This window comes from Aspergillus karnatakaensis (assembly GCF_047715665.1).
Source record: "Aspergillus karnatakaensis strain CBS 102800 unplaced genomic scaffold BJY04scaffold_69, whole genome shotgun sequence".
In the NCBI taxonomy this organism is placed as follows: domain Eukaryota; kingdom Fungi; phylum Ascomycota; class Eurotiomycetes; order Eurotiales; family Aspergillaceae; genus Aspergillus; species Aspergillus karnatakaensis.
Window position 1 is genome coordinate 135,603 of NW_027395781.1, and position 25,251 is coordinate 160,853.

Consider the following 25,251-nt stretch of genomic DNA (forward strand, 5'->3'; position numbering starts at 1 on the left):
CCACTCAAAAACTTCGCCTTCCAACGAGGTTATTATTATCGTGTCGCAGTCGAAACTTCAAATGATGAATACTGCGGCGCTTACGACTACTCGGAGGACAGCAGAGTGGCTCAGCTTTTCTCCAGTCGGACGCTTCTTTCCTGCACAGCCACTGCACCAACGCTGTCAACTGTCACCCACCCACTCACGTCTTACGGAATGAATCATGATTTGTCTGATGACTTCGACTTGCTTCTTGTTTCCAACTCAGATCAATACGTACAATTCGCTCAAAGTCCTGCTTCCCTGCACGCTTGGGGAGAGGGGAGATCAATTACAACAGAGGAATATAATGACAAGAACCAATGCTTAAAGAGCATCATGTGAAAAGGTTAGACAAAAATATCGTCAGAAAGGAAAACAGTAGAGATGGAGAGATGAGTAGGATGACGATGAGTAATGGATGCGGTGACGATGGAATAAGAAAAGGTGGTACGGAGTAATGCTAGACTTTTGGAGGTTCCGCAGATCTAACGTCAAGGAGGTATCCGCTGATGCTGTAGTTCAACGCTTATGCAGGATTCTAATAGCTCTAGGCCTTTTCCTCGAGGGAGGCTTTCTGGAGGTCTTCGGCAACCTCTGTGGTGGCATCCTTCTCGCCGGTCTTGCTGTCAACGGCGGTCTCTTCCGCGTCGAGGCGGGCAATCTCTTCCTTGGCCTTGTTGATGTTCTACACAATGTTAGCAGCGTTCATTGACTCTTGAACAGTCGAGCTTTACCTCTTCAGTCTTGGAAGCCTGGTTGGTCTTCCATTCGGTGATCTTGGCCGCAAGCTTCTCAACAACAGCAGGGACATCGGCCTGGTTCATAGGAGGGTCGATCTTGACCTTGGCAAAGTCCTCGATGATACCGACGTTCATGTTGAACTTGGTCTCGGCAGGGGTAGCGGGAGCAGGAGAGCCGTTGGCGCTGCCCTTCTTGCCCTTCTTTCCCTTCTTGCCGCCGGAGCCAACAAAGTAGTCGTCCTCCTCCTTCTTCAGCACCTTCATGCCCTTGATGTTGGAGTCATCCACGGTACGGCCAACCTCAGCACGGAAGCCAGAAGACAGATCCTTCTTGTCGGTCAAACCAAGGGTGGAAAAGTCGTAGGCGGGGTTGAAGTGACGAATAAGACCTTGAGCAATCAAGATCTCGTCGGTATAGGCGGGACGAGAGGCCTCTTCCAGCTTCTTGTCGGCAATCTTTCTCTTCTTCTCGCGCTCGAAAGCCTCGCGTTGGGCCTTTTGCTTCTCGCGGCGGACCCTCCAAGCCTCGTCCTCGTACTCCTTGTAGGCCTTGCGGGCCTTGTAGTAGTTGTCCTTGACCTCACGGATGGCGGTCCACTTGGCCTGCTGCTCGCCATGAAGCTTGGTGCGCTCGTCACGCAGAGCGTTCAAATTCTTGAAAGCGCCATCCTGCTCCGCCTTGATCGCATCGAGCTCCTTCTGGATTTCGGTGTACTTGTCGCTCAGAGCCTTGGCCTCGGGGTTGTCGAGGGTCTTCTTGAGAGTCGCAATTTGCGACTTGAGGTCGTCAATAACCTTCTGGGCGTCCTCCAGGCTGGCGAAGTTCTTGCGCTGCTTGCGCAAACTGGAAATATCGGCGAGGATCTTCTTCTCATCGACCAGGCGCAGAGTACCGGAGTCGACCTGCTTCTCGAGGCGGGAGATTTCACGGTCGAGTTCGTCAACGTTCTTGAACGACATGCGGGTGCGGGAGTTGTTCTGCTCGGCAATGCGGGCCTTGAGCGTCGCATCAATGGCATTGATCTTCTCCTGGGTGCTGGTCCTTGAGACCTTGAATCCTTGCTGCTTCTGGCGAATAGATGACAGTTCAGCGCGGAGTTCTTGCTGTCTCTTGGCGACGGGCGAGTCCTGGTTGTTGGGTTTGGCGGTCTCGATCTTGGCCTTGACTTGGTTCTGGTATAATTAGTACAGGGTGACAGAATATAAGCAGTAAATGACATGAGGCATCAATTGGTAATCGGCAATATCGACAGGCGAATTTCCACGTGACAGTGCGATTGACATTGTGCGACTGTGTATAACGGGCAATTGAGTGGGAAAAGGCGCATACCAATTTCTCCTGAACAGCAGCATGCTCCTTCTCAGCCTGGGCGAGGTTGGCCTTGAAGGTCTCCTCATCAGGCCTCGTAGGCCTCACCTTGGGCTCAGAGGCCACCTCGGTTTTGACAGTGTCGGCCATTGTTTGGGCGGGGAAGGTGAAGGAGGGAGCGGACTCGAGGACAAAATTAAGGAGAAACAAATCCCCAAGGAAAATTCCCAAAATACGGGGAAATTATAGAAAGAGAAAGGAAAGAAATATAGAAAAAGAAAAGATGGGAGGAAAAGAGAAAAAGAATAGGACGAAACAGCCGGGGGAAAATGAATTGACTTGAATCTTTCTGGCCTTTTGCTTCTGGGGGATTCTTTTCATTGGCGGCGCTTACCGTTGGCGCTGTTAGCGCTGTCAGCGGATTTTTCGATCCTCTGCTGGAACTCACCTCTCCAGCTTCACTTTTCTCTCAGCCCGCTCTCACCTTTTCGCTCGCTCTAGAATCCCCTTCGTCTGCGTTTCCTCCTCGCGAAAATGGACGACGAATACAATATTTCCGTCGACGAAGCTGAGCGCGAGACCATCCGGGTTTGGCGCACATGGAGGACAGTCTTTGAAATGCTGCAAGATCGCGTACGTCTTCACCGTATATCCTTCACTCACAGCTCCTAAACGTGCATACAACAGGGCTACGAGGTCACGGACGAAGAAGTAAGGATTGATCTCGACGAATTCCGGAACAAATATGTGAACGAAAAAGGATACCCCAGGTACACCCACCCGAGCCTCTTCACCACCACCACCACCACCACCACCACCACCACCGCAACTTGAACAACAACCTCTAACTCATCCCAAACAGCCGCGACAAACTCAAAATCCAAGCCCGTCCCACCGAAGCCATGAAAGCGAAATACACGCCCCTCCCCACCCCCTCAAACCGCGACCCCCAGCCGGACTGCGGCACAATCTACATCGAATTCTGCCCCGACGACAGCGGCATCGGCACAAAGCAAGTGCGCACCTTCAACCACACCGTCGACGAAGGAAACTTCCACACCGGCATCTTCATCACCAAGACCCCGATCTCGCCCTCCGCCGTCCGTCTCCTCAGCGGAATCCCAGGCCGCATCTGCGAGCATTTCCAGGAACAGGATCTCCTCGTCAACATCACGCGCCACGAACTCGTCCCGAAACACGTCTTGCTGAGTCCCGAGGAAAAGGCCCGTCTGCTGCAGCGGTACAGGTTGAAGGAGTCGCAGCTGCCTAGGATCCAGGTGTCGGATCCCGTCGCGAGGTATCTGGGTTTGAGGCGCGGGCAGGTGGTCAAGATTATTCGGCGGAGTGAGACTGCGGGGCGGTATGCAAGTTACCGATGGGTTATCTAAGGTTGGATCCAAGCTTGGGTTCTATAACCTCAATTGTAGTCCACTTTCACTCTCTCAGCCCTCCATCCAGTCTTACGCACTCTGTCGCGACCGGCAGCGATACCGATACAGTGCGTCGGCTTTACGAAGCCTTACGGATGGGAGATCAAGGAGTCAGAGCTCAGGTCGACCACAACCACAACTTCACCCACAAAACATACCGGAGACAAAAGAAAAAAAACAAGAGAAAGCAGGCATTGGGCAGCATGGCGTAACGGCGAAAACACGAACTTTTCAGGACGGTGTTTCTATTTCCCTCACTTCACGGTGTATGATTTTCCCAATCTTGGTTTATATTAGTGATGTAACACCTAAAACAAAACAATACAGCTGTACTACTTACCACGACTTAGTACATTCGTGATCTTTCAAGGAGTTGGACATTTGAGGTTCGATGCTGACTGCTGTTTACTTGTTGCGGTACTCTCCGCGCATAAGCTGCAAATTACGAAAGGTGTATCTCATGAGATCGCTGTGCGTCGTGTTGAGGATATCTTAATAGTTGGATTGAATCTGATCAAAAGTAAAAGACTGATATGTGCATTAGTTTTGTGTATATTCATGAATATGGTATCTGAGTCCCAGGAAAACCAGCCAAAACGCCGTCGCTAATATGCAAGGCCCTAAAAAGGACCGTGGGGAATATTGTTGGAAGAGGCTACTCATACAAGCATGAACGGCCGTATATATCATAAGTATATGAATCATGAGTTTCTGGAAAGTAAGCCTCCCACATCCTGGAGCTCAAACTCATCCGCATTTTCAAAAATCGTGGCGGAAACACCGGATTGAGTACGAGACGAAGAAACAGGTGAGTCAGCGGAGTCGCTGAAGTGTACGCTCGATCGTCTTCGACCCTGCTGAGAGCTGCGGCGTAGACCGCCTGCACGAGGGGGATTGAGCGAGGAGTGAGAATATTGGAGTGAGGGTGAGGTTGTGAGGGGTGAGATGTCGCTCGAGGGTGAAAGGAGCCCGCCTACATCTTGGAGAGTAGGGCCACTTGCGTCGCTGAGGCGCTGAGTGTTCAAGGTCGGTTGAAGTCGATTTTGGCTAGGGTGGTGGTGGTGGCTGGTGGTTGGAGGTGTGGGTTGAGTGAGAAGGCCGCCGACATCAAATATGGGTACTTCGTCGGGAGACGACAAGGGTTCGCCAGGTTGATTGTGTGTCGTTTTGGTCGTTCGCAGGTATTCATGCGGGCTGACTTTGATGTCTAGGCTATTACCCGACGAGGAGTGATCGTCGTCGAATGCGGTGGTTTGCCGACTAAAGGACCAATTTGGATCTAGTCCTCCTGTCACAACAGGAGCCGGACGGGGCTCTGCGTGTTCACGCGTGATCAAGCCAGGGTCGAGCCGAATGCCAACGTCGCGGGCAAGGTCGGAGTCACTGCCCCATTGATGATGTGTGATAGTCGCACGGCGGGCAGAGCTGTGATCAAGGCTTTCGTTGACCGAGGCAGATCCTATCGTCTTCTTGTACTTGGCTTTTTTGACACCTTTGTCCCTGACAAACGAGCTGATAACCACCACGTTTGAGACGGCAGTAGCGGCTAGTATTTCTAGGGAGGCCAAAAGCGATCGGTACTGTTGGGAGCCTTTGTGTTGGATCACGGATGGCACCCGATAGCTGGTGATGCCAACCAAAATCAGCGATAGTGCGAACAAGATGACAAGCGAAACTTTGCGCTTTGCTGCCATGTTCGACATCAAAATGAGGGGGATCGGATAGGCGACTAGGACTAAATCCGTAATGATATCGCATGCTCCCATCGTGATGACGTTGGCATATCCAGAGCGACAACTCGGTCCCGGGTCTGGTACTACTTGCCAGTGGTGGGCGAAGGGTTGACATTCGGCAAGTGTTGCGGTTATGACGGCGATCAAGGTTGAGATCAGAAAGTAGTATATGAATATGAGGAAGAATCGAAGCGATCGTCGCCATGTCACCCCGGCGATGCGATTGAGGAATTCGCACACGGTCAGTTTCGCAGCCCAGATACTAGAGAACAGCGATTGTCAGTATAAATACTATTCGAATGAGTCGCAGCCAGCCAGTCTTACAAGATTGCATAGCAGATACGGGCAGCGAGGACCAATCTACTTCCGATTTCTCGACGTCGAATGTCCTCCTCACTCAACCCCTCCACCTTTGTATTGTTGGTGCCATATATCAAGACAACATGGACGAAAGCCATTCGTGCCAGCAGAGGAAGTATGCTTGCCATCATAATCATGTCTTCACGGAAGAGGCGCTCGATGCGCACATAGCGGCCACATACTCGAGTGACAATGATCGCGAGAGAAACGCCGGTCGCCCACCAGCTAACCAAGAGTGTAGGGTTGTCGTCCAGCCGAGTGCGGATATCTGGAGGCACTGCTGAGTAGATACCTCGCGGTTGAAGTATAGATTGCATCATGACGGCGGTTCAACCGCCCCCAAGCTGGGGCCAGCGAAAAGAACCCCAGCCTCCTAGGTCTATAAGAGCAGGCGCAAGAATGTTGCGATTATTATTCGTGCTGTACTATCTCTCTTTGCCGTAACATCATAATTCATGACGACTCGATCCGATCAATGAGCACGTGCCTAAATCCGATTTGCGGGGATCAAGCTTCGTAGACACGCTGAACAGAGGATAGAAGGGCGATCCAAGTGAAATCGAGAAGAAATCGTGGTCGATCTTGAATCTGGCGTGAGGGTGTCGATGATCTCGAAAGTCAACCAGATTTCGTCGGCAAGGCCGTCAACATAGCAGGCCCAACCCAACAAAGAGCTCGAGGCGTGGTTGTACAGAAAGGGGACCGTGACTGGGGTCGGTCTTGGTATCGTCGGAGGTAAAAAGTAATATGATGAATTTCACCGCCGGTGTGACGTGGGTAGATTGATCTTCGCCTGTCCACGAGGGCCCGACAATAACATTAAAAGAGAGGGTGTGAGGGCGAACTCGAGGGAAGAAGGATGGTAAGAAGGGAAGAGAGACTCTGACTTCATTTGAACCGGAGAAGGCATGACTCGAGGCCTCCTCACAGAGATAGAGTAATTTGCAGCACAGTTCCGGCCGTCACTTGCCAGTGATAACAGCAGTTGTTAAGATTGGGGCGGAGGCCCATGGCAGCCAGCCGCGATAGCCTCTAATATTGAACATTCGCCAGGGCCCAGGAAACAAGGACGGGAAAAGCGTACCCCGGAAAGCGCCATTTTACGCAGCATTTGAATGGCCCCTCCGGCGTCCAGCTTGGCTCGGTACAGAGGATCGAGGCAAAGACGAATGAGATGGAGGCAAGGTGGGCGCTTGTCCCGGAGGAGGAATGGTGGATTGACCGTTGGGCCAGCCAGAGACAAGCGATAAACAGGACCACCGGACAGACCAATCGCTTTGCATCTGCAACTCATCCTTTATTCAGCTCTTTTAGTGGTTTGGTTTGGGGGCTCTGAGCGCTCATGCGCGCGTGCACTCGAAGTTGGGCCTGGGACTTTGCCATCGAAGGAGCTGTATCTCGAGCGACGGTGATTCGTGGAGATAAGACAGGGAATCTGGCAAATTGCACGCATGAATCGTAACCGACTGGAAACGGGATGGACCTGAAATGAACCATGGTCGCGACAGTTCTGGATGTGTTGGAGACTTGGAGACTCGGACTCTGAAGAGCTTGAGCCTTGGAGAGAGTTTGGCAGGTGGCAGGCAAGCACGTGCTCGGAACCTTTTTTTGACACAACAACAACGTGGAGGAACAAGTCCCTTCACGCTCGGTCTTTGTCCCTCAAACTCTATCCATGAATATCACTATTATTCCGATCCTGGAGGCTGGAGGCTGGAGGCTGGAAAGCCAAGCATGTCCCTGTCCTAAATCTCCCCCCAATCCTAGCAATTCCGCACGAGACCCGATCTCGTATCTCCCCATGCTCCCTGCACAACCATCCTCGGATCAGCCCACCGATCACCGTTTACGGAGTAGAGAAGCTCATAGTCTCTTGCTGTCAGCCTGTCACTCTTGAGTCTTCGACGACGTTCGTGCCATCTGGCCTTCTGCATGTGACTCTCGCCAAGGAGATTGAGATACTAACGTGTGTCGTGCAGTCTGGCAAGCTAACCCTTCCCAGTGACGGCTCACTTCACCGTTGATTAATTTGCGGTATTTTCTTCCTTCAGTAAACTTTACTGGCGGAGTCGCCCGCCGCTTGCTCTATGTGCTCCAAGACACAGATAAGGCCCTTGCTGGGTTCATTTCCAGCAGAGATGACAGGTTCAGAGGTTGAAACTTGACAGCCAGGGTCTCGTCTGACATTGACTGCCAGATGAGCTTAAGTGATTTAGTCGAAACTACCTAGCCAAGAGCTATCGTCCAACCGAAGCAGTGGATCTAGCGTCGGACCCTCGATGCCTTTACGGAAACGAGACCGCAAAAGATGGTCGACAATCTGCGCGCTTGGCAGACTATCGAAGTACCGACATGCTTGTGCTTCGTCCTTCTGTAACCTTGATAGACGCAATCGGTTGCTCGTGAATCGTGATCTGAGATCGGACATGGCCGCCTGGCGCCCTCAGGATTCAGGAGCAAGGACCAGAGGATTACAGTAGTTGCTGCGTCGCAATACTACGCTAGTCGTTGGACTCCTATCAAACAACTGATATCCGCGTTAACTGAACGATGCCACGCAAGTCCAGCTTGGTGCGTGCAGGGCACGACGCTGGCCATACTCGCCTCGTTGCCTGTTGCAGTCATTGGTAAGTGCTGACTCCAAACTCCATAGCAGCACACCTCCACAGAGGATCCACTCTTCTCGCTTCTCCAAAACATACGGTTTACGGAGTATACCAAACCTCCAACAGGATTTCTTTGGCAAAGCGAAACCAGCCTGTGCTGCTATATGAAATAAGAATCAAGATTTCTGCTCCTTTTTTATCCGTAAGATCGGTCATATCGACGATATATGTCCTTATATATCCTATGTACTAGTCATCACTGCGGCATACAAGTTGTAGATGTGCAGGGTACACCTTAGGGGCGGTTTCTTGGGTCCTGGGGCAGTCAACGGTATTGGCCTGAACTCATCCACATCCATCGGGATTCGGCAGTATACCTAAGCTCCGTCGAGTTCTCAAATATAATCCTAGTCTCACAACATGAAGAGCAAGGTCAACCGACACCCTATGGGTATCCATCTTGACTGTATGAACCTGCCGCATCAACATCTGAGACTTTATAAGCTGTTACCTAGTCTGACGATGCGCTACCACAGCAACCCCTTCGACCTACCTACTTAGGTAACCCGCTATACACACCCGTTTTTGCTTCCATTATATCATCTCCCATACTCAGACAACCAGCCATCGACAGCGCCTCAATCTTCTCCTCAATGTAAGAACTGAAGTATCCGGCCCATCTCCCAAACTCCCCCGCATCGAACCATATACACTAACCGCGGAAACCTCTAACCGCAAGCCACCTATATCTTTCAATCACGAGTAGGTAAAGACCTCTCCTTACACCAGACTCATCTCTTCCTAATCTGCATACTTTACACTCAATCACACACCGCATCTCCATCTCCACCACCAACACCAACACCCTCACCCTCTCACTCTACTCTAAATAAATCCCTATTTACAACCCATCCTTAATAACATCCCCCGCCCTCTCCGCAACAGCATAGATAATACTCGTCAAATGCCCACTCACCTGCGCAGGCAGAATCGACGCATCCACAACCCTCACATTCCTCGTCCCATAGACAGTCAGATTCGAATTCACGACTCCGCCTAGTTCCCTAGGGAGCATGGCTGTCGTGCCGAGGAGGTGGTGGTTTGCTGTGACTGCCAGTGATACCAATCCGTAAGCCAGATATCTACCAAACAAACAGAAAGGGCGATATGTCAGTGAGTGACTGGACCTAGAAAAAACTTACCAGACCCCAACACCCAGTCATCCCACTCCTCATCCGTCGCATCACCCGGTACATCCTGTAGAGTTGGCAGCACTCTATTCCCAACAAGGGAGCCCACCGGCTCTGTTCCCCAAAACCTCGCTACACGCTTTGCGATCTCCCGCTGCAGAACACGATCGAAGTCAATAGCGAAATAACCCGGGTCAACAGCGGGATAAATCCCCGGAGCACTCGACGTAACGTGCACCCTCCCTCTCGAAAACGGAAGAAGGATAAAGAACGCAGACGCGAGAGTCCCTCCTACTGCTGTCGTCAGGATCTCGACGCAGGGGACGTCCTGCATGAAGATGAGATCGTGTTGGAGGGTGTAGAGGCTTGTTAGTGCCGAAACCGAAAGTGCGCCGTTGCTTTCTGCTGCGGTTTTAACAGCCCAGGATTCTAGCTGTGAGGATATTTCGGCGGAGATGGATTGGGTGTTGTTGCCGAAGATGTCCCTGGCGCTTGAGTAGGCTACGTAGGGGGCGAAGCCGGTGAAGGTATTATTGCCGCTGCTGTTGTACAGCATGACCGAGTTTGGTTGCTCGAGGGCGTTCTCGCCGACGGCTGGGAGGGGGATTTTGATCTCGATGCCGAGGGGTGAGAGGATCCTATCAGAGATGGAGTTAGTACTACAGTATAGTATAAAGATACCAGCCAAGCCTAGAGATGGAGAGCTTATGGGGTGAATAGATAGAGATATACTTCGGATTGCCGACCCCGGAAAGCTCCAGAATAGCTGGAGACCGAACAGACCCAGCCGCAAGGATAACCTCTCTCTTCGCATGCAGAACACAAGCCTTGCCATCCGGTGTGGTATATTCCACCCCATCAGCCACAGCTTCACTCCCGTTGCTCTGGAGCCACGATATCCGATCTACATGTCCCTGGACCATAACCAGATTCGACCTCCCCTACGTGGGTGATAGTAAGCCCTCGCCGCATCCTCACGGACATTCGCCTCGCGATCGAGCGTCTGCGGCCAGACGAAGAACCCTCGGAGACTTCCGCCGCTAGCATCTTGGTTGAATGGCATGCCGAGATTCTGCCATGTTTCATTGACAAGGGACGCGAATGTGCCATTGTGCAGACCATACTGGTATGCGACATTCAGTGGGCCGTTTCGGCCGTGGTAGGAGTCGATATAGGATGCCCCGGCGGCGAGTTGGGCGATTGTGGGCGTCGAGAATGTCTCGGATTTGAGATGGTATGGCCATAGTGTGCTCCAGTTCCAGCCGGCGTTGCGGATTGTCTCCCAGGCGTCGATTTGCGCGGCTTCGGCGCGGATGTATGTCATTCCTGGATTCGGTGTCAGTCATGTTCGCAGAATAAATCCATGTAATGCAAAGCTGTGGCTGTAGCTGTAGCTACATCTACTGCAATACAAGATGATATAGGGCAGAACAAACCATTCATCGTACTCGTCCCACCCCATGCCTTGCCGGAGTGATACTCCAGTCGTCGTCCGCCAGCGTGGATCTGCTCCGTGGTCTCATATGCCCAGTCGATATGTGTGTTGAAGCCGGCTCCGCCGCCGAACCCTGCAACGGTGGTGACCTTGGGGTTTGTGCTTTCGTCACTACCGGCTTCGACTACGGCGACGGTTATTTCGGGGAGCTCGGAGAGGCGGTTTGCGAGTGCGAGCCCGGCTGTTCCTCCGCCGACGATGACGAAGTCGAAGGTGTTGGGATCGGAAGATGCAAGGGTTGGGGTTGGGTGTATTGTAGCTGCTAGAGCGGCAAGGGCGAGGGTATAGGGTGTCATTGCGCCGCTTTGGGTGTACTATAACTGGAGCCTAGTATGGGAAGAGGAGGAAGATGCAAGACTGGGAAGATTGTAAACAGCCATGAAGGAACAAGGAACGTGGTGATCGACACACTGCATGATTGTTATATCAGGGCCGAAATAATTAGGTCCCCTCCATCTGTATTGAATTCTCCAGATTTCTGTACCTTCAGAGAAAACAAAAGTGGGGGATCTTACTCTGGAGGTAACTTTGGATGACTCCGAGCAAGGCCGTGCCTATCAAAGGATTCGGGGTTACATGGGCGCAGAACAGTAACAGATGCAGTTAGTATGTGTCCACTCCAAGAAGCCAATGAGTGTTAGGCAGAAGTATATAGACGCGTACCCGTGAGCGTCGTCAGGAGCTGCTGGAAACCTTGCGGTCTCTCATACTCTCCCTTGCCCTCTTACTTGGACGGGATAATGGGTTGAGAGATACAGCAGGGCAAGAATTCAGCTGATTCCAACACCATATCCGAACCAGTCCATCTTTCGCAACAGACTCAGCAGACAAAAGAAATTGATTGTAATCAAGTAACAAAAAATACATTTTGATATATCAGGGACAGTTGCGTACTGTACAGGACACGCTCATCTCTCCTCGCTCCCCCCAGATCTATCTATTAAAAGCACCACGCAAAACAAACAGTGGCATCAAATCGGCAGAGACGAACAAAGGAAAACGCTTCTCTAGCTAGGCGTTTAGTATGCGTTTCGGCTCATATCCGACCGGATACGGTTGTAGTCGAGGATGCCCTCGATGCTGCCAACCGCGCTCATGGCGATATCCTGATCCCACAGCTTGCGGTTGGCAAAGTCCATCACCTCCTTCTCGGTGATCTGTCCGATTGTGCGTTCGATGTCCTCGGGGGAGAGGCGGCGGCCGGTGGTGATGATCTGGCGACCAATGTCTTCGGCAACGGCGGTGGTGCCGTCAAGGGAGAGGAGGATGGAGGCCTTGAGCTGGGCCTTGGCGCGCTCGACCTCAGCGGCAGTGACGTTGAAGGACAGACGAGACCATTCACGGAGGGCAAAGTGGATGAGGTCATCGAGGCCGGTCATGTTCTCGGAGACAAGGTAGATACCCCAGAGACTAGAGAATTAGCAAACGTTCAGTATTCACTCGAGGTTCAACTCACCCAGTGTCGCTGTAGCTGGTGGAGAAGCTCATGAAGCTGTTGGCAAGGTTGTTGCGCTCAACAAAGGAGCTAAGCTTGCTGCCAAGGTAGGGGGAGTTGCCCATGGCACGGTCCCAGTTGCCGACGATGGCCTGGGCGACAAGGGCGGTGAAGTAGTCATCGTCCTTCCAGCTGACACCCTCAACGGCAAGGGCAATGTGGGCAGTGGGGAGAGTGTCGTCACGGATGCGAACCTCGGAGCCGATGAACTCGGGCTGGCGCTTCTGCTCGGCAGCGAGGGCAAGGGCGGCGGAGGTCGGGGGCTTGCTGGGGAGAGAACCGAAGTGCTCCTCAGCGAGCTTGACAAGCTGCTTGTGGGGGATACCACCAGCACCAACAAGAACCATGCGGTCAGCGGTGTAGTTGGTCTTGATGTAGTCGACGAGGTTGTCGCGGGTGATGGTCTGGATGTTCTCCTTAGGGCCGAGAATTGTGCGGCCGAGAGGCTGGCGCTGGTAAGCGGTGGCGTGGAGGTGGTCGAAAACAACCTCCTCGAGCTGCTTATCAACCTCCTCCTGCTCACGGAGGATCACATCCCTCTCACGCTCAATGGCGGAAGCCTCGAGCTTGGAGTTCTGGAGGATATCGGCGAGGATATCGACGGCCTTGGGGACGTCGTTGTTGAAAGACTTGGCGTAGTAGACGGTGTTCTCCCTCTATAAGCAAGTATTAGTCGCGGTATTCCAAGAGTTGTCCCTTCCATCAATCCGAGTCGTACCGATGTGTAGGCGTTGAGGTGAGCGCCCATGTTCTCAATCTCAAGCTCCAACTGGTGTTGCGAGCGCTTGCCGGTTCCCTGAAGCTGTTAGCAAAGGTCGAATCTCGAGCTCGAGGAACACACCTTGAAGGCAAGGTGCTCGAGGAAGTGCGCGGTTCCGTTGGTCTTGTCAGTCTCTGCCCGGCTACCGGCATCGATCCACACGCCGACGGTTGAGGTCTGAGCCCATGGGGAGTATTCTGTGGCGATCTAAAGCCAGTCAGCAAGCTTCAGACACGATTGCAATCGTCAATGCCGGTGACTCGTACCGTGAAGCCGTTGGAAAGAGTGGTGGACTCGGTGGTGGACGGGAGGGCGACGGGAGAAGCAAAGCCACGCTTGACGGGCTGGATGGACTTCAAGGCGGCGCGACTGCGCAGAGCCTGGTTGAGGTTGAAGGCTAGGCGCCGGGAAGCCATTGTGAGAGGATGAAAAGTGGGTATGGAGGGAGGGGGGGGAGAATTGAGGATGATGAGGCTGGAGGTCCCTGGAGTTGAGATGCGAGGTTGAAGTTCGGGAGTCAAATTGTTCGCCAGCCCGCCAGCCAATCACATGACCCGCTTTTCCAAAAGGCCGCTTTGGATCCCGACACTTTCCTACTGTACCTACATCATAAGGTCTCTCACAGCCTTGACCCTCTACACTGTACTGCTGTTGTTTTCGCTCGACAGTTGCGAATCAGACTACATGGTACAATCTCAATTTTAGCATTGAACAGATCTTTATGAAATCGCTGTTATAGCAAATACAGCGCAGACTATGGAACTTCTGGGAGGAAAAAGACACATATACTTGCTAGACGCTCACTGACTCAAGATCAGATACAGCCATCCTTTTAATATCTAACAATTCAACATATCACCTCGTGGTTGACACTTCCTAAACTCAACTACAGGTTGTTGCGATGCTTGATTAGTCATCAAAGCATATTTGCCTCTATGCAGGCACAACTCTAAGGCTCGATTCCTCTCGCTGGCATTTGATTCGTTCAGCTTACTGCTTAACTTTAGTCCTCCTCAACAGGAAACATATATATATCTAGATTTCTACCTCAACAAACCCACCCCAAAACCAACCTATTTAAACTGCTCCGCATACCTCCTCACATTCTCAATAAACGGAATATCCCTCTGAAACCCCAACTTATACGCCCGCTCAGGATCAAAATGCGGCGACCAAGTCTGCACAATCGCATCCACCGCGGCATCATACCTCTCCTCCACAAGCTCCCTCCTCTCCCGCCCGCCCACTTCCTCCAACGCATCCAACATCTCCTGCACACTAACCACCAACCCAGGCAGATTCACCGACCTTGAATCCCCCCACGCCTCCGCCGGAACACTCGCCGCGTGGATCAGATTCCGCATAACCGTGTACGGCGAGCAGATCCACATCTCCACGTCCCTGTTAACAGGGAGGGTCGCCTTCTCGCCGTGGAACGGCTCGCGGATGATTCCGCTCGCGAAGGAGCTCGCTGCCTGTGTGGGGGCGCCTGCGCGGACGGTAACGGTGGGGAGACGGACGGAGCGGCCGTCTAGGAAGCCGCGGCGGGAGTAGTCGTTCAGCAGGAGTTCGATGGTGAGTTTCTGGGTCCCGTAGGAGGAGCTTGGGATTGGGGGGAAGTTTGATTCGGTGATGACGAAGCCCTTGGGCGCGAGGCCGTAGACGGCTAGGCTGGATGTGAAGACGACTTTTGCGCCGGGCTGGACTTTGCGGAGGCGCTCGAGGATGGAGCGCGTTGAGTCGAGGTTTACGGCGATGCCGAGGTCGAAGTTGGCTTCGGCGCCGGAGGACATGATGCCGTGCAGGAGGTAGATGGTTGTGTAGTTTGTGGTTGGGGTGAAGAGGGTGTCGACGACGGAGGGGGAGGTTAGGTCTGCGGCGATGCATTTTGTGCGCGAGGCGTGCTGGGCTGCGGAGGGGGGAATGGGGGGTTCGTTGAGGTCGGTTAGGGTCACGGTTGTGTTGGGATTGCTAGCTAGGAGGGCGGAGGCAAGTTCCTGGCCGACGTAGCCGCCTGCGCCGGTGATGATGATGGACATGTTGAGGGTTTTGTAGTATAGGGAGAGGGAGGAGAGTATAGTGAGTTAGATCTCAAGAAAGACGGCCTGTCTGGACTCGTAGTTCGTCTCGCAGAGGGATGGGGGGTAGATATACTCCTGTCTGCGGGGCATCCCCGGCCTTTACCCCCCGCTCTGCACCCCCACGCTCATCATCTCTTGATATCCCTGTTATAGAATTTTGATTAGCTAGAACTGAGAAGAGGTCACGCAGAAACTCCGAAGCCATTTGGTCGGGAACTAGTCCGAATTCCGGGTATCTACCGTCACTAAAGAAACTGGTTGGAGACGCGGCGCAAGTCCGAGATATCGACGGGGATCGAGCGTTTGTTGGTGACACGGTAGTTCGTTTACATGAAGGTCAATACTCGTCATTGTCAATCTTGAAAGGTATAGTGAACTACTCCGTCCATTACCAAGCCCAGGTCTTGAAGTCAGATAAATGAATTAACTCCATGCACGATGTTTCACATGTCCAGAAACACATCTAGATTCCACGACATAGAACAAAAAAGCGCAAAACATTTCAAGAAAAATCGTAGCACACTCGACGCCAGGACAGAGCACAAGATTAAGACATCAGAAGGAATATGAAGACAGAAAGAAAAAGACCGTTACAAAGAATCCTGCTTTTGGGCTTTTACGCGGAACGCTGGTAGACACCAGCAACGATACAGTGGTCTCGCTCGAACGGCTCCAGGGTCAGCTGCTCCTTGGGCTTGATCTTCTCCTCTCTCATCTTCTGCACCTCGCGGGCGAACACAACTTCCGGCTTGGCTGTGCTGTCGATACAGCTGGCCTTGACGGAGATGATGACACCACCCTCGGACTTGAGGAACATGTGGGCGTTCAGACCGACGATACGGGCCTGGTCGGGCTGGGCAACATCGGCAAAGATGACGTCGACCATGGGGACGAGCATACGGTAGCGCAGAGGGTGGCGGGCGTCCTCAACGATGGGGATAACGTTGGTGCGGTGAGTAGCCATGCCGATCAGGTCACGGCCGGAACGGTGGGAGAATTCAACAGCGTAGACGTTTCCGGTAGGTCCGACGATATCAGCAACGTGACTGACGGAGGTACCGCTGGCGGAACCAAGGTAGAGCACCTTGGAGCCGGGCTTCATGTAGATGTTGTCCAGACCACCGAGGATACCAGCAGCCAACTTGGAACGGAAAGGGTTCCAGACACGGTACTCGGTCTTGGTAACGGCACCGTCCTCCTCGGCAGGAGACTCAACAGAAATGCGCTTCTCACCGTAGACGGCCTCTCCGGGAGTCAAGTTCTTGGTAACGAGCAAATCTTCCTTGCCACCGCGGGCAACGAAGACACCGGCGTGACGGTGGGGTTCCTTTAAAAATTTCAGTCAGACAAAGTCGCTTTCGTGACGGTCTCAGAATAACTCACAATGATAACCTTGGCACCGCCCTTAGCACCCATACCACCTCCACGACCACCACCGCGACCACCGCGGCCACCACGGGGAGCACCACGTCCACCGCGAGGGGCACCACGACCGCCTCCACGTCCACGGGGAGCACCACCGAAACCACCTGAAAACAAAAAAACGAATCAGCAAGAGCCCTCCCAGGAACACTGCAGGGTAAAGACGCTGAGTCGCAATCGTGTACAAAACCTTGACAACGGCATCAACAGACACCATAGCCAAGCGATAGCAGATCACAGCACCTAAATAGCCCCCAGCATCCCGATAGATGCATCGGTCATGACAAACCTCGACCACCACCACCACCACCACGGCCACCGAAGCCACCACCGCCACGGGGAGCACCACGACCACCGCCGCGACCACCGAAACCACCACCACCACCACGTCCGCGAGGAGGACCACCGAAAGCCATTATGTTGTGTGTGTTGAGATTTTCTCGAGAGAGTTCGAAATCGATAGAAGATCAGCCGCGAAGAGAGGCTGAAGATCGGTCGCAAGAGCTGTGCTGAACCGAAATCGAGGGAAAAGTTCGAAGGACAGAGAGATCACTTCGAGGGGGCGATGGACGTCAAATAAAATAAGCAGACGTTGTCGAAAGTAAAACCACTAGAGAAAAACACGCCCGAATTGACAGTCAAGGATCGGTGGAGGCCGTGCAGCTTGTCGTTGTTGCGGTCGAGTTTTTTCAGACAGACTTTGGGATCTTTCGAAAATCTAATGCCGCTAGCCTGTCTTGGGATTAGCTCGCAAGAGCTGTGTGGACTACACACGTGACCGACAGACGAGGTCACATGATCAGCACTATCACCTCAGTTTATCATTACCTTCAGGTGATCTCAGATGGAATTGAAGCTCACGGGTTGGAGTTAGGAAAACTCTAAGCCCGTGGGTCAGTTGGCAAATGGACTCGTAGTCTTAGCAACTGTATGCCAGACAATTTCCTCCCTGGAGGCAACGACCACACTCTCTGACCGCAACTCCACAACAGCCGAGCAATTGCACGACCTCACAGGCCTGCAAAGAGGCTAGAATCTCATAACCTGAAATTGGTGACTTCACAAATACCATCAGGCAGTGCTGCGGCTGTACTTCGTACCTCGCACACACTCATATACCCATTAAGCTCTACGCAGTGCTACAGCGTACTCCACACCAAAGCACCAACTGTCATCGCAACCCAGGCACCACGGCACCCAGGCAAGGTATCAAGATGCACATTCCCACTATTATCTAAGATATATACAAACGAATCAAAGGCCTTCTCCTCGTGTCTCAAGCAGAGCACCAGCTCAGCCCAGCTCAACCTCGCTCATTGCCCATAGATATAATAATTCGCCGCATACTCCACCGTGAAAGCCGCGGGCAGCCCATCACAGGTTTTCGGCGGGCTCCCACCAGCCGTATCAACACGGTAAACAGAGCTATACCGGCCCTCGGTCCCATTCGCCCTCGTGAGGTAAAGCCAGCCGACGGCTCCGTTCTCGCCTGGGATGGCGTTCTCAGGAGCTTTGATGTCGGAGTCTTTTTGGACTTTCGCGATGCCGAGTTGCCGGGTGGGCGTGGTGTCGAGGTTGAAGACGGGGGTCTTGTTCTCGAAGAAGTGGTGGCCGATTAGGCCAAGGTTGGCGGGGGGCAGGGCGTCGTATTCCCTTGTCGGGAGGGTCATTCTGTAGGCGATGGCTGGGAGGAGCTCGATCATGTCTGGAAAGTTTGCGGCGAAGCAGGTTGCGTTGTAGAGGCGGGCGACGGCGCCGGTGGCGACGGGCTCGGAGGCTGGGGTTGATGTGGCACAGGTGTAGTTCTATCGGATGTGAGTGGGATGGTTTTGTTTGCTAAGGATTGCAATCTGGGCTGCGCTTACCTGGGTGCCACGGCCTAGTGCGACGTAGAGCGGGTGCTGGCCGTCGGGGGCTGGGAGGCCCGAGGCGAAGGAGGGGAGGGCAATGGATGAGGCATCGCAGGAGAGACCCGCGGTGTACTGGTCGTCGCGGTTGTGGATTCGCTTGCTGACCCGGCCGAGGAACTCGGCCATGTCGTCTGAGAAGTCATAGAGGTTCTCGTAGATGGGGGCTGCGGCGGAGAGAGCCGCAAGGCAGCTGGTGAGGAACAGAACTGAACGCATTCCGGATGCTGGTCAATCCAATTGATTTGCAACGGTATCAAAAGTAAGGTTCAGATGAAGAATGCAAGTGGACTCTGGGTTTTATAGATGTAGGAGTGGAGAGGAAGAGTCCGTGAAGAAGCAAATCGATGACCACCAGGGTATCAACAAGCGAGACCAAAGAAACGCAACCAAAAATAAGAATAAGCAGATAGAGAGCTTGCAGAGCTGAAGAATTGAAGATGGACTGCAGGATCCAAGGCGCAGGCTTACAATTAAATAACTAGAATGGCAGTGATGCCCTCCTGCATGGGGGCGGGTACAACCATGCGGACCAGAAGCGACAGGAATCTCAATCCGAAACTACCAGTGTGGGATCTATTAACAGTATCGAGTGAGAGGCCGTGTAAAAGCGCCCATGAGGGACCAGCTCGATCGAGCTGTGCCATTGGGTCCGCTATGCGCTAACAAGCAAACCTGAAGAGGATGGGCAAACAGGGGGGTTGGGCTCGGTGCGATTGGAAGCTGCACCAGAAAAGGCACTTCAGCGCAGCGATTGGCCTGTTTGAGGGTCGTGTGCATGTGAAGGTTGCTCTCATTCGCAGAGATATCCCCAGAATCTAATAATATCCGGGTCGGCGCTTAGAGATCGCCCTAAGAGATTTAGCTGCAGATGGACCTCATCTGGAGTCTGCAGCTACGTAGCTTCCGAGTAATCCTGCCTCCAATAAGTCATCAGCCTGCTATTTTTGTCAGCCTGATAATGAGCTTTGTTGATGATAGATCTCGATCCAGAGTCCACAGAGTCCACACCGGCGCTTCTCTGGAGTCTGACCTAAAGACCGGTGAATTTTCCATTGCTCGGCCGAGCCAAGCTCGATCTGATCCTGATCCTGATCTCCCCGTTAACCTAATTGAACTGTAGCTCCGTCCTGTTTTCCTAACATAGCATTGTGGAAGCGCCGACGTAATATGGAAGCTGCTTGACCTCGCATGGCCCTGTTTCAGCAGGGAGGTCATGCGAGTAGACGACAGGTGGTGAGGGCACGGTTCCTGCTGTGCAACCAGCGGTACCTGACCCCCTGCAGAATTGCTGACTTTGTGGTGGTGGCAGGGGTGATTCTTACGGTCTCTTCCGAATCGTGCGGGGTGAGGAAGGCTGGTACCTATGTAAGCAATAAGCACGCCCAAGTCGTCACCTGTTGGCTGACATTTAGGATGTGCCTATGTCTGGATACGCCTTCCTGCTGATTGCCATTCTAGAAAGATACGCCCACGCTACACCCTATAGAGATCCTGGCATCTCGTGGTGAATTTCTCAGTCATCTCCAACCCGCCCGGGAGCCCGGATTTAGGAAGGTTACATGCATCATCCGCTGGGGTATTTGTAACTTACCTGTTGCGACTTGCAACATCATTCGTCTGACACAGTCTGATAACAAGGCTCTAGCGTCCTGGGTAGATATACTCCAGACAGGAATAGTATCACAGCATTTGAAGAAACACGAGGAGGAACAGTAGTGTGTCCGATGACCTTCCAATACTGTACTTCATACTGGAGAAATTATTCAGTATGTTCTTGCAGGACTATATTAAGCGCTCATCGATTTGAGGGCCTCATTGGAGTCTCCCTCCGTCTCTTGGGTTGCAGAACTGAAGCGCCCATTTACACCATGTAACTTGGCGCGTGGAGGAAACAATTCCCACTGCATGCACAGACAACAGTACATTGATGGGCGGTTAGATTAGGCTATTACAGCTTGCAATGCAATGCAGAGCTTCCAAGCAAAAGTTCTAGCTGCCAATTGCTTGGGTGGGAGTAGGCCTGTATAACTGGCTATCTCCGCTGCAGCTTCGCGCTCATGTCTCCGAGCCATGGTGATGGCCTTAGTATGCGAGCCGAATCCCGTCTTGAGCAGTTTCATGAGCGCCGTGAGACGCACTCAGTACATTAATAATAGGAATAATCTGGTCCAATGATGCCAACGAGCGAAACGCCGACGCATATACAGTAGGGATATTCATATTGCAGAAACGAAACCGATCATCAAGACGGCCGACAATGAGGGGCCGCAACGTCTCACTAATAGTACAATGATAATTATCCTGCATGGTTGAACCCCTCTTGCTGCCAGTCATCGTCCTGGAGTTGCCCACTGGCACTCCCTGCATTCATCGCAGACCCCACCGTGGCGCTTAGGGTTGCGGTGCTGTGTTTTTCAATTTCCATCGTGCTCATCATGTACAACATCATGAAGAGGAGGAAATGAAGGGCGAAGCAGTACCCCGCGAAGAGATTCCGGCTCGTCCGGTTCGCAAGAATGATCCGTGTTAGTGAAAACACCACACGCTCAGGTAGGCTCATGCGCTTGTATGCTCGCGTAGACTCGCGGCCACGGAAAGCAGCGAACGGGGAGATTTGGGCTTCGTATGCGGATTGATATCGATCGACAGAAAGGCCCGAGGGGGTATCGGCGGAGGGGTGGATGGATGAAGAGCTGGGCTTGTTCGCGTAGGCGGATGCTGACGACAATCCTCCTTGTCCCCGGCTGTAGGTTGAAACATATCTCGTCTTCTCATACAGACTGAGGTTGTCCTTTTGCAGTGAAGCGACTTCTTGTCTGAGTGACTTGACTGTGCTGTACAACTTTGACAGCTCTTCTTCTAACTCCGAGTTCTTCTTCTTGAAACGGTCTCGTTGGGCTTGGATCATGGGTAGTAGACCTGACCCTCCGCCCACCGGTTCGCCTGCGCGGAGAGCGTCCAGTGTGTTGTTCAACATGGCGGACTGATCAAAGCCGGAAATTATCGACGATGTCGGGGATACTGTTCCTCTCCGCGAGGAGTGAGGATACTTCGAGGTATACGTGCCGGCTACAGACATCGCTGAGGAAGGGAACGCGTTCGCTGCTTCCTGCTGTAAACGGAGAAGGTCATTCTCAAGGGTTGTTGAAAGAGTTTGAGATTTCTCTAGCTCATCCTTCGTGGTCGATAGGTCTTCACGGAGTGCTTCGAGCTGACCCTGTAGGTCGCGGTGGGAGACCCGCAGTATGGTAAGTTCGTCGGTGAGCTTCTTGTTTCTCGCTAACAGGAGCTGTTCTAGAGAGCTATTCTTCCCACCTTCCTTAGGCTTGTCCACGCTGCCATTAGCACCGACCGCATCCGCGAGGTCACCGGCATCCTCATCGTCACCAGCTGAAAACTCAATAGACTAAGACATATTAGTGCGAAGAGCGCAAGCAAAACCACAAGACATACCTTGATCATCTCCAGCTCGCGACGGATGTCCTCATAATCTGCCACCTTCTCTAACCTTGTCTTTAGTTCTTCTTTCTCAGTCGTGACTTTGGTGCATTGTCTTTCAGACTGCAGGAATTTCGCTTCCCACGTATGCCGCTCAGATTCCCGGTCGAATCGTGCCGCTTCCAATTTCCGCAAGAGCGAGGAGTTCTCAGATTGCAGACGGAGGTACGCAGGGTCATCTTCTACAGAGGTCGCCTGCTCTTCCTTCGAGTGTGAAACAGCTTGAGCCAGCTCAAGCCTCAATTGCTCGTTTCGTCCCTCCATTTCTGCCAATCTCAGACTCGTCTTCTCTAGCTCAGCAGACACCAATTCCAGCTCCGCGACCGAAGCACCGTGCTGAATCTGATCGCCACCTTCGTCGTTCTGGCCTAGCCGTTGCGAGACTTCGTAGCTAGCTTTGAGTTCCTTGATCAACCGGTCCTGGTTCTCCACCTTCTCCTCCAAGCTCTTCTCCTTGGCGGTCCAGTTGTTCGTTTTCTCCGACAGCACTGCTGACCATGACGATTCAACCTCCTTGATCTTCGTGTCCTGGTTCTCTTCAAGCTTCTTCCTCGCCGCTCGCTCCTCCTGTAGGCGCTTCTCCGTATCCTCCAGCTGAGTGGTGAGGCGGTCGACAGAGCCTTGTAGTTGATCACGCTCGGAGGTCAGTTTGGGTACGGTTTCTTCGGCAAGAACAAGCGAGTCGACGGAGGTTTCGAGAAGAGGGTACGGATCGGGGGCTTCGGATAAGGACGAGTAGAGCTGTAGGAACGCAGAAGACGACGACTTTCCCTGATTCGTCAACAGATCGATAAATCCCTGGTAGGCTGTTCGTCATATATTAACGAGGGGAACACCACAACTGAGGCGTGGGGCAGTAGAACCTTTCAGGAGACCCTTGTATTCCGCAAGCTTGGAGGCATCGTCGAGCTTTCGAAAGTCCTTTGTTTTCTGCGCGAGGTCTTTTCTTTGTACTAGGGCATCTCGTTGTTCCGCAACAATATCCGAGGCAGTGCTGTCTAACTTTGCGAGGGTATTGGACAGGTCGATACCTAGGATGATCAACAGGTTAGCATGTGAGGCTATGGAAGGGAATTATATCGGAGGGTACCTCTCCAAGCCGCAATAGCGCGCTGAAACTTGTTTGCGCCCTCAGGCAGGGCTGTGCCATTTTCTGGAGCAGAAGTGCGGTCGTTCTGAATGTCGGACTGGGGAACGATGCTCTCCGTGATTGCGAAAGAGTCCATGTTGTCCTTTTCCGAGGCGAACCGGTTCCCGCTCTCGTCAATGCGATCCTAATGGAGTGGACAATGCAGGCAGCTAAGCCCCATGCAAGCAGTATTTGGAGCCCAGCGTAGAAAGAAGGACGAATAGATGAGAGAGGCAAGACGGCGCATGTACTCCAGAAATGCCCCCGATTGCGATGCGGAGGCAGCCTGGACCACTCCGACCGGGCCGACAATAATTCCGGACGCGTCAGCTGGAGCAATGTTGGTGGTTTCAGCATTACGGGTCCAGTTGGTGTTACTTTGTACTGTTGATGGGAGTATTTCCAGTATACCATCTCCTTTGGTGCATTGGCACTGCTCTGCAGATGTTCATAAAATCAAGGCTTGAGCCAGCAATACCTGCAGAGTGGTCACGTGACCATATGGATGGATTCCAGCCCTAAGAGCTCAGTGATTTGTAGAGCATGACCTAGCTGCAGGAAGATGCTTGAAAACAGGATGTGCTCTCTAGCAAGTCTTAGAAGTGTTAGATAGAGGCTAGTCAGAAGCATGATAAGCCTGACAGGCTGAAATAAGAATCGCGAATAGATAGAGTTGGCGTCTGTATGTGCTCTGCTAACATGCATAGGAGAAATTCGATAAGGAGGATAGTCATTGTAATTGAGTAGCAGCTGGTAAGCACTCGTTTCCCAACAGTCTTATCTGATAGAGGTATCTACGATGCAGCCAAGCCCCGAGCGTGCTTTTAATGCTATGACAACGCCGCGGGATGTGGCAGTCGGCGGCTCAAAAAGTAACTACTAATGATACTCCAGCCATAAGGGTCTACTGTGACGATCCTGAGCCATGTATCTGGTTAATTATCACTGCAACTGCAACTACTACAACGAGTCAGTAGACAACAAAATGTATGAGTGAATGCACACCGTACACAAGCATCACGTGAATGTCAGATACCTTGATAGTCTCTGAGTAATCTTGTACAAAAAACATGTACAAAAAACATGTACATTCAAAATTCCTGCAGCATATAAAGTAAGGCTGCTGTAGATAGCCCTAAGCTCCTCCAAAAGTGGGATTGGGCTATTTTTATCTTCTTTCGTTCTTTGTCAGGATCAACTTCAGATCACTTAGGGTTGTGAAATCATCTGACCTGGTCAATTATTGATGGAATGGAATAGAATGAATGAATATGAACCTAGGGCTGAGAGTCGCCTGTTTAAACTCTACACAAAGGCGTCTATTTCCATTGATTCCCGACTGCAGCGGCTCAGGCCAGACGCATGGGCTTATCCATCTGCGTTCTTGTCTGACTCTGTGATATAGGTAGATCCTGACTTTTCGTGGACTATTATGAGCCTGGAGAGCGTAGAAAAATGCTAGCATCTGTAGCTGTTGTTTTATTTGCTCAAGTAACTCTCATCTATTCTCTAGAGCATAGTTGTCTAACAGGCCGCCTCGATGAGTAAAGAATGAATTGGAGTAACAAATAAAAAAAAATAAAGGAACACCAAAAACGAGCATAGACTTCCTGACACGCATCCACCGAGAAATAAAGAAGAGAGACATCCCCAAATATAGCCATCCATCCAGCACGCAATCGACAAAGGACTCAGGACTCCCCGAATCCCAAACCAACCGCGAACGAGACAACAAAGCAATAAAGCAGAGCAACCATGGAATACCAAAAATAGGCGCAGCAATTGATTGACGCGTTCGACGAGAACAAATCATGAGAGCAAGCCAAAAAAAAAAGGCAAGACAGCAGCGAAGTGGAGGGAAAGTGGAGGAAGGCGAAACGAACAGAAAGAACGAGGCAAGCCTCCCTAACCCCTCCTGTGTAGATAATGAACCCATCAAGTCAATGATGCACAGGGTTATAAATTCCGCTGTGATGTACCTCATCTTCTGCTTTCACTTTTAACTTCAATCAAAATTTTTCTTTCCCTTACTTCCTATATCTTGACTGACAGTCATTATGAGCGTGCAA

The 25,251-nt window shown here is 52.2% G+C and overlaps 10 protein-coding genes across 10 annotated transcripts; 2 read left to right on the top strand and 8 right to left on the bottom strand.

The window, feature by feature from the left end:
- Positions 1–468: 468 nt before the first annotated feature.
- Positions 469–2,394, bottom strand: bfr1 (putative nuclear segregation protein (Bfr1)). The gene is made up of 3 exons (XM_073708739.1): positions 2,095–2,394; positions 759–1,937; positions 469–709 (listed from the first exon to the last, which is right to left on the bottom strand). Exons 1-3 carry the CDS (start codon positions 2,221–2,223, stop codon positions 572–574), a joined length of 1,446 nt encoding a protein of 481 aa, XP_073566117.1. The 5' UTR covers positions 2,224–2,394; the 3' UTR covers positions 469–571.
- Positions 2,395–2,541: 147 nt separating this feature from the next.
- Positions 2,542–3,844, top strand: BJY04DRAFT_200238 (DNA-directed RNA polymerase core subunit RPB5). Its single transcript, XM_073712896.1, has 3 exons — positions 2,542–2,706; positions 2,761–2,843; positions 2,936–3,844. The coding sequence occupies exons 1-3, from the start codon at positions 2,608–2,610 to the stop codon at positions 3,459–3,461; spliced, it is 708 nt and encodes a 235-aa protein (XP_073566118.1). The 5' UTR covers positions 2,542–2,607; the 3' UTR covers positions 3,462–3,844.
- Positions 3,845–4,204: 360 nt separating this feature from the next.
- Positions 4,205–5,916, bottom strand: BJY04DRAFT_223241 (putative integral membrane protein Pth11-like; the record flags this gene model as incomplete). Its single annotated transcript, XM_073717637.1, has 2 exons — positions 4,205–5,498; positions 5,561–5,916. 2 exons carry the CDS (start codon positions 5,914–5,916, stop codon positions 4,205–4,207), a joined length of 1,650 nt encoding a protein of 549 aa, XP_073566119.1.
- Positions 5,917–9,103: 3,187 nt separating this feature from the next.
- On the bottom strand, positions 9,104–11,183 carry BJY04DRAFT_210719 (GMC family oxidoreductase; the record flags this gene model as incomplete). Its single annotated transcript, XM_073714288.1, has 5 exons — positions 9,104–9,312; positions 9,405–10,030; positions 10,125–10,296; positions 10,329–10,718; positions 10,829–11,183. 5 exons carry the CDS (start codon positions 11,181–11,183, stop codon positions 9,104–9,106), a joined length of 1,752 nt encoding a protein of 583 aa, XP_073566120.1.
- A 723-nt stretch (positions 11,184–11,906) lies between these two features.
- BJY04DRAFT_210720 (bifunctional SDR family oxidoreductase/M16 family metallopeptidase) lies at positions 11,907–15,181 on the bottom strand (the record flags this gene model as incomplete). Its single annotated transcript, XM_073714289.1, has 5 exons — positions 11,907–12,297; positions 12,344–13,038; positions 13,224–13,349; positions 13,409–13,616; positions 14,238–15,181. 5 exons carry the CDS (start codon positions 15,179–15,181, stop codon positions 11,907–11,909), a joined length of 2,364 nt encoding a protein of 787 aa, XP_073566121.1.
- Positions 15,182–15,577: 396 nt separating this feature from the next.
- BJY04DRAFT_200251 (rRNA 2'-O-methyltransferase fibrillarin family protein) lies at positions 15,578–16,670 on the bottom strand. The gene is made up of 2 exons (XM_073712897.1): positions 16,607–16,670; positions 15,578–16,550 (listed from the first exon to the last, which is right to left on the bottom strand). Exons 1-2 carry the CDS (start codon positions 16,637–16,639, stop codon positions 15,840–15,842), a joined length of 744 nt encoding a protein of 247 aa, XP_073566122.1. The 5' UTR covers positions 16,640–16,670; the 3' UTR covers positions 15,578–15,839.
- Positions 16,671–17,808: 1,138 nt separating this feature from the next.
- Positions 17,809–18,983, bottom strand: BJY04DRAFT_200252 (uncharacterized protein). Its single transcript, XM_073712898.1, has 2 exons — positions 18,511–18,983; positions 17,809–18,450 (listed from the first exon to the last, which is right to left on the bottom strand). The coding sequence occupies exons 1-2, from the start codon at positions 18,769–18,771 to the stop codon at positions 17,959–17,961; spliced, it is 753 nt and encodes a 250-aa protein (XP_073566123.1). The 5' UTR covers positions 18,772–18,983; the 3' UTR covers positions 17,809–17,958.
- BJY04DRAFT_200253 (uncharacterized protein) lies at positions 18,738–19,352 on the bottom strand. The gene is made up of 2 exons (XM_073712899.1): positions 19,024–19,352; positions 18,738–18,761 (listed from the first exon to the last, which is right to left on the bottom strand). The coding sequence occupies exon 1, from the start codon at positions 19,330–19,332 to the stop codon at positions 19,132–19,134; it is 201 nt and encodes a 66-aa protein (XP_073566124.1). The 5' UTR covers positions 19,333–19,352; the 3' UTR covers positions 18,738–18,761; positions 19,024–19,131.
- A 161-nt stretch (positions 19,353–19,513) lies between these two features.
- BJY04DRAFT_200255 (uncharacterized protein) lies at positions 19,514–20,499 on the top strand. The gene has a single exon (XM_073712900.1). It carries the CDS (start codon positions 19,744–19,746, stop codon positions 19,999–20,001), a length of 258 nt encoding a protein of 85 aa, XP_073566125.1. The 5' UTR covers positions 19,514–19,743; the 3' UTR covers positions 20,002–20,499.
- A 2-nt stretch (positions 20,500–20,501) lies between these two features.
- On the bottom strand, positions 20,502–23,405 carry BJY04DRAFT_200257 (CCAAT displacement transcription factor COY1). The gene is made up of 4 exons (XM_073712901.1): positions 23,144–23,405; positions 22,917–23,084; positions 22,009–22,859; positions 20,502–21,961 (listed from the first exon to the last, which is right to left on the bottom strand). The coding sequence occupies exons 1-4, from the start codon at positions 23,277–23,279 to the stop codon at positions 20,852–20,854; spliced, it is 2,265 nt and encodes a 754-aa protein (XP_073566126.1). The 5' UTR covers positions 23,280–23,405; the 3' UTR covers positions 20,502–20,851.
- Positions 23,406–25,251: the final 1,846 nt, after the last annotated feature.

Bases quoted from the DNA above. Each gene is read 5' to 3' on its own strand.
- BJY04DRAFT_200253 (XM_073712899.1), bottom strand. From the start codon at position 19,332: ATGCACACGACCCTCAAACAGGCCAATCGCTGCGCTGAAGTGCCTTTT.
- BJY04DRAFT_200255 (XM_073712900.1), top strand. From the start codon at position 19,744: ATGGCCCTGTTTCAGCAGGGAGGTCATGCGAGTAGACGACAGGTGGTG.
- BJY04DRAFT_200252 (XM_073712898.1), bottom strand. From the start codon at position 18,771: ATGCGTTCAGTTCTGTTCCTCACCAGCTGCCTTGCGGCTCTCTCCGCC. The intron at 18,451-18,510 runs GTAAGCGCAGCC...CACATCCGATAG, and splicing joins CACTAGGCCGTGGCACCCAG to AACTACACCTGTGCCACATC.
- BJY04DRAFT_200251 (XM_073712897.1), bottom strand. From the start codon at position 16,639: ATGGGTGCTAAGGGCGGTGCCAAGGTTATCATT. The intron at 16,551-16,606 runs GTGAGTTATTCT...AAATTTTTAAAG, and splicing joins GCGGTGCCAAGGTTATCATT to GAACCCCACCGTCACGCCGG.
- BJY04DRAFT_200238 (XM_073712896.1), top strand. From the start codon at position 2,608: ATGGACGACGAATACAATATTTCCGTCGACGAAGCTGAGCGCGAGACC. The intron at 2,707-2,760 runs GTACGTCTTCAC...TGCATACAACAG, and splicing joins TTGAAATGCTGCAAGATCGC to GGCTACGAGGTCACGGACGA. The intron at 2,844-2,935 runs GTACACCCACCC...CATCCCAAACAG, and splicing joins AACGAAAAAGGATACCCCAG to CCGCGACAAACTCAAAATCC.
- BJY04DRAFT_200257 (XM_073712901.1), bottom strand. From the start codon at position 23,279: ATGGACTCTTTCGCAATCACGGAGAGCATCGTTCCCCAGTCCGACATT. The intron at 23,085-23,143 runs GTACCCTCCGAT...TGATCATCCTAG, and splicing joins CGCTATTGCGGCTTGGAGAG to GTATCGACCTGTCCAATACC. The intron at 22,860-22,916 runs GTTCTACTGCCC...TATGACGAACAG, and splicing joins ATACAAGGGTCTCCTGAAAG to CCTACCAGGGATTTATCGAT.
- bfr1 (XM_073708739.1), bottom strand. From the start codon at position 2,223: ATGGCCGACACTGTCAAAACCGAGGTGGCCTCTGAGCCCAAGGTGAGG. The intron at 1,938-2,094 runs GTATGCGCCTTT...TAATTATACCAG, and splicing joins CTGCTGTTCAGGAGAAATTG to AACCAAGTCAAGGCCAAGAT. The intron at 710-758 runs GTAAAGCTCGAC...AACATTGTGTAG, and splicing joins AGGCTTCCAAGACTGAAGAG to AACATCAACAAGGCCAAGGA.